Source organism: Trichomycterus rosablanca, chromosome 20 (genome assembly GCF_030014385.1).
Source record: "Trichomycterus rosablanca isolate fTriRos1 chromosome 20, fTriRos1.hap1, whole genome shotgun sequence".
In the NCBI taxonomy this organism is placed as follows: Eukaryota; Metazoa; Chordata; class Actinopteri; order Siluriformes; family Trichomycteridae; genus Trichomycterus; species Trichomycterus rosablanca.
In genome coordinates this window covers 26,862,868-26,868,867 of record NC_086007.1, presented here as the reverse complement: position 1 = coordinate 26,868,867, position 6,000 = coordinate 26,862,868, and the positions used below count along the sequence as shown (strand labels likewise).

The window sequence follows — 6,000 nt, the reverse complement described above, 5'->3', positions numbered from 1 at the left end:
TTAGTCGAAACCTGTTCTGGTTGTGGTGCTGATGTGTTGGTGTCATTCAGGTTTGTACACTTTGGTGTAACTACATCACCTGAGGGGGAAAGACTGGATCATGAAGCTATGCAAAGTGCACTCGTGTTTGTTTAAAACCAATAACATCAAGTCATATTTGTGAACCTCTCTGTGACCACTTGTATCCTGTTTATGGTCCAGGAGAAGCATTTTGGGAGCATCCCTAAATATTCAGTTCCCATTTGCTGATCTCTCTGTGGGCCACAGTCTAGCAAACACCTCATCCGCCGTACCACTGACCCTACACCAACCAGCAACGGATTCTTAAAGAGAACCACTCATCCTAGCACTCAACTGGAGGTGGCGATCCTCCACTTCATCCTACCTCAGACCGGCATATTGTGTCTGGTGACCCCAAGTATTCATCCGTGTTTGTGTTTAATCTCAAATCTCAAATAAATTTCAGCCCTGCTGGAGCTGCTCAGGCCACCGCCCCGCTGTTATTATGAAGAGAAAATACCTAGGAGCATCTGCTGTAAAGCATGGTGGCGGTAGTATTGCACTCTGGTGCTGTTTTGCTGCCAGTGGACAAAATAACGGATTATGTGTCTTTAATCTTGGACACAGTTGGATGTTCCAGCAGAACAGTGATTTAAAACACATCCGAACTGGTTTTGGGATTAATAATCAGGTTTTGATGAAGCTTTTAGAATGTGTGTATTAAAGTATCAAAAATATGTGGACTGGACTAAATAGCAAATCTATTTCGAACACCTTAAATGTGGCTTAACTGATTCTGCCGGGCAGAGTGGGTCGAAGATCTGAGTAGATCTCTACCAGAAGCAACTGATAATGAACCGTGTGATTTTGTCATATACTCTTATAAATAAAACCCAAATTTATGAACACTTTTGATTGAAAAAGTCACAAAAAATAGATTTTATACTCCGAGACTCCAAACACACCCTAAACAAGTGTATGTAACCTTTTGACCTTTTGACTTTTTTGAAACAATCTCTAGATATGCTTTTGTAAATCCCGAAGTCCGAGTCTGACTCCCGGAGACTCGAGAAGGAATGAACGTCGTGCGTCTTCGTTCTCTAGTTCCTCTCCGGAGCTCGGTTAATCCTCACACAGAAAAAAAGGTCACGCAGGGTGAGCGGTGGCGTCATCAGGAAGTGAATTCAAGCTGAAAACTTAAACTTCAAAATGTCTCTACGTCCGATCCAAAGGTCTGACTTCCAAAAGTCCAGTCAGGAGAGAACAGAGCCCGTGTGTGTGTCCTATTAGACGTCGTGCTACAAATACAAGCAGTTTTGTGTCTGAGCAGATCGACCTGTTCACACCTGAGCTCGATAATTAAAAGAAACGTCCACATACTTTTGGGTATATTGCATATTACAAATGTATACTGAAAATCTGAAAGTGTACGAGGCGTGCAGGGTTGGATGTGGGTGAGATTTAAACAATTGCTTGGGTCAGTTCTCATTTTTATTCAAGTGTAACTTGAAGTATTGGGACAGAAGCCCAACAAAAATTATCAAAGCAAAAACATCAAACAACAGCATGACCGATCGTTTCCAGCCGATGATAAAGTGCTGTAATAAAGCAATATCCTGATGACCTGTGGAACCTTCGGCTAAGTGTGAACTGTGAGATTTCACTTCTCTAGATGTAGATCTGCAATAAACATTCCCTATCTGCTCCACAGGAGGGTTTAGGACTAAAGAACACGCACTGTTTCAGAGTAATAATAAATATTACATAAGCATTTAGAACAAAGAAACTTTATTCATAGTTTTAATAAAAAATGCATTACCATAAATATTATTAATAATAAAAAAACAGCACACTGGAAACATATATATATATCGTATATAGTGCTGGTATATAGTGCTGGAACCTATCCCAGCTTTTTAATGGGCGCAAGGCACACAGTAACACCCTGGACGGGTGCAGTCCATCGCAGGGCAGACACACACACACACACACACATTTACATTTACCTATAGGGCAATTCAGTGTCCTGACTGAATGTTTTTGGACTGTGGGAGGAAACCGGAGCTCCTGGAGGAAACCCACGCAGACACGGGGAGAACATGAAAACTCCACACAGAAAGGACCCGGACCGCCCTGCCTGGGAATCGAACCCAGGACCTTCTTGCTGTAAGGAGACACCATAAAACTCAAATTGCAGAAAAAAACTAATTAATCTTATCTTATATTGTTTGTTTATTGTAAATGTAATCAGACTTTTAACTTTTTTAACTAAAAAAAAAAAAAAAAAAAAAAAAAAAAAAAATATATATATATATATATATATACAGTGTATCACAAAAGTGAGTACACCCCTCACATTTCTGCAGATATTTAAGTATATCTTTTCATGGGACAACACTGACAAAATGACACTTTGACACAATGAAAAGTAGTCTGTGTGCAGCTTATATAATAGTGTAAATTTATTCTTCCCTCAAAATAACTCAATATACAGCCATTAATGTCTAAACCACCGGCAACAAAAGTGAGTACACCCCTTAGTGAAAGTTCCTGAAGTGTCAATATTTTGTGTGGCCACCATTATTTCCCAGAACTGCCTTAACTCTCCTGGGCATGGAGTTTACCAGAGCTTCACAGGTTGCCACTGGAATGCTTTTCCACTCCTCCATGACGACATCACAGAGCTGGCGGATATTCGAGACTTTGCGCTCCTCCACCTTCCGCTTGAGGATGCCCCAAAGATGTTCTATTGGGTTTAGGTCTGGAGACATGCTTGGCCAGTCCATCACCTTTACCTTCAGCCTCTTCAATAAAGCAGTGGTCGTCTTAGAGGTGTGTTTGGGGTCATTATCATGCTGGAACACTGCCCTGCGACCCAGTTTCCGGAGGGAGGGGATCATGCTCTGCTTCAGTATTTCACAGTACATATTGGAGTTCATGTGTCCCTCAATGAAATGTAACTCCCCAACACCTGCTGCACTCATGCAGCCCCAGACCATGGCATTCCCACCACCATGCTTGACTGTAGGCATGACACACTTATCTTTGTACTCCTCACCTGATTGCCGCCACACATGCTTGAGACCATCTGAACCAAACAAATTAATCTTGGTCTCATCAGACCATAGGACATGGTTCCAGTAATCCATGTCCTTTGTTGACATGTCTTCAGCAAACTGTTTGCAGGCTTTCTTGTGTAGAGACTTCAGAAGAGGCTTCCTTCTGGGGTGACAGCCATGCAGACCAATTTGATGTAGTGTGCGGCGTATGGTCTGAGCACTGACAGGCTGACCCCCCACTTTTTTAATCTCTGCAGCAATGCTGACAGCACTCCTGCGCCTATCTTTCAAAGACAGCAGTTGGATGTGACGCTGAGCACGTGCACTCAGCTTCTTTGGACGACCGACGCGAGGTCTGTTCTGAGTGGACCCTGCTCTTTTAAAACGCTGGATGATCTTGGCCACTGTGCTGCAGCTCAGTTTCAGGGTGTTGGCAATCTTCTTGTAGCCTTGGCCATCTTCATGTAGCGCAACAATTCGTCTCTTAAGATCCTCAGAGAGTTCTTTGCCATGAGGTGCCATGTTGGAACTTTCAGTGACCAGTATGAGAGAGTGTGAGAGCTGTACTACTAAATTGAACACACCTGCTCCCTATGCACACCTGAGACCTAGTAACACTAACGAGTCACATGACATTTTGGAGGGAAAATGACAAGCAGTGCTCAATTTGGACATTTAGGGGTGTAGTCTCTTAGGGGTGTACTCACTTTTGTTGCCGGTGGTTTAGACATTAATGGCTGTATATTGAGTTATTTTGAGGGAAGAATAAATGTACACTGTTATATAAGCTGCACACAGACTACTTTTCATTGTGTCAAAGTGTCATTTTGTCAGTGTTGTCCCATGAAAAGATATACTTAAATATCTGCAGAAATGTGAGGGGTGTACTCACTTTTGTGATACACTGTACTGTATATATATATACAGTGTATATATATATATATATATATATATATATATATATATATATATATATATATACATATATATATATATATATATATATATATATAACCAAACTAAGTTAAGAATATCAATGCACTCTGGGGAAGCAAAAAACCTTCAGGTTACAAACCTGAGTTATGTTTTCTCATTTTCTCAGAAAAAATGCTTTATGTCATTCGTTTTTTTTTTACATCTATTATTTTTATATATATATTTGTATTTTTTACTTTTAGCTCCGCTTTTATTTTGAAATACTTGGTGGTTTTGTTATTTTGGAGGAACCAATGATTTTCGTCTCCGATCAGCTGAGAAATGAACTATTTGTACTCCTGTTTGATTCAAAAACTTTTGGAATCGACTCTTATTCTGATTCCTACAACGGGATTTAATCGAGTCGATTCTTTGGTTCGATTCCTAAGGCTGAAATGCAGAACTGGAAAGTAGAGATTTCATTTACAGTTATTATTATTTTATAATTTTATTTTTATAATGAATAAAAACTAAAATGTTAATAAATAACAAAATAATAATACACTACATTTATTTTTAACCAAGAGTTAAATTAAGAAAAAATCTTTTAAATATAATAAATAATACATGTAATAAATTATTTACATTATTTATTAAATGTATTAATAAATAATGTAATATTTAAATTAAATAATTAAAGTAAATCATTTAATTTAAATACATAACTTAATAATAAATCATTTAATTAATAAATTAAAAAATATAATAATTTTTTAATAGAATAAATATTAATAAGTAAAAATTTACAATAACGATCTACGTTATACTGTACAAAACTAAAACATCATATTCAATATATCTTTTCGTAACTAAAACCAAGAAGAACCTGAAACAGAACTTAAAAATCCACATTTAAACTAAATACAGCTAAAAGAAAGTCTTTAATAACATAAAAACTAATAAATACCACAAAAAACGCGATAGTTAAAAGTTTAAATCTCGTTTCCAAACTTGTTGAACCAGTGAATCAGAGTGTTGATGATTCAGAGTCAGAGTCAGTGTGACTCTGCTGAACCGACTCTCTGAGCTCTGAACGTGTGCGGTGTAGAAATGACTGAACACCGAGTTCGCGCTGCACACTCTGTCCCGGTAAGCGCGAGCGCGAGCTGCTTACCGACTTGACGTCACACTTGCACCGGTTCCCACGCGCGGTGCGCTTTCACTCCGGTCTCGAGCCTCGGCTTGAGTGTGTGTGTGCGCGCGCGTCTCGGTGAACTCGGCCGGTGACAGCGCGAGCCATGGCGGGGGACTGCACGGACCAGCGCGCGCTGCAGTATGAGCAGACTCTGGTGAGTGATGAATACAGAGATGATGAAAAAACCTTCAGGCTTTAATGTTTGTTTGTTTGTTTGTTTGTTTTGCTGCTGCAGGATTTTTGTTTGATTTTAATGTAATAAACTGTTGATTTTATTTTTCTTTCTGAATGAAGTTCAGCAGTAAAGTGACACCAAACTGCAGCAGCTCTGATTTACTTTCATGCTTTTATTTATTCATTTATTTCTACATGTTTGTGCTTTTATTATTTCTTTGCTTTAGAATATTTGTCGTTTTGTCTTTTAAGTAAATTATTGCTTTAATGCTTTAAAACTTTTTCCTATTTATTTATTTTGTATGTGTTTATACTTTATTCATTAAATGACATGAAACAGGCAACATGAATATAAGTGCATATAACTGGATCTTCTGTTCTGCTCTTTACTGATCTGATCTGATCTGATCTGTTCTGATAAATTCTGATCTGATCGGTTCTAATCTGTTTTAATCTGCCCCGATCTGACTGGTTTTAATATGTTCTGTTCTGACTGGTTCTGATCGGTTTTATTCTGATCTGTTCTGATTTGTTCTATTCTGATCTGTTCTGATCTGTTTTGTTCTGATCTGTTCTGATCTGTTTTGTTCTGATCTGTTCTGATTTGTTCTATTCTGATCTGTTCTGATCTGTTTTATTCTGATCTGTTCTGATTTG

General features: G+C 38.5%; 1 protein-coding gene across 1 annotated transcript in view; it reads left to right on the top strand.

Annotated features, from left to right (window-relative positions):
- Window positions 1-5,185: 5,185 nt before the first annotated feature.
- LOC134334804 (chloride channel protein 2-like) overlaps window positions 5,186-6,000 on the top strand; it is a 45,454-nt gene continuing 44,639 nt past the window's right edge. The window contains exon 1 of the mRNA XM_063017266.1: window positions 5,186-5,323. Coding sequence (XP_062873336.1) covers window positions 5,273-5,323 — 51 coding nt within the window. The 5' untranslated portion in view covers window positions 5,186-5,272. The remainder of the gene's footprint in view (window positions 5,324-6,000) is intronic.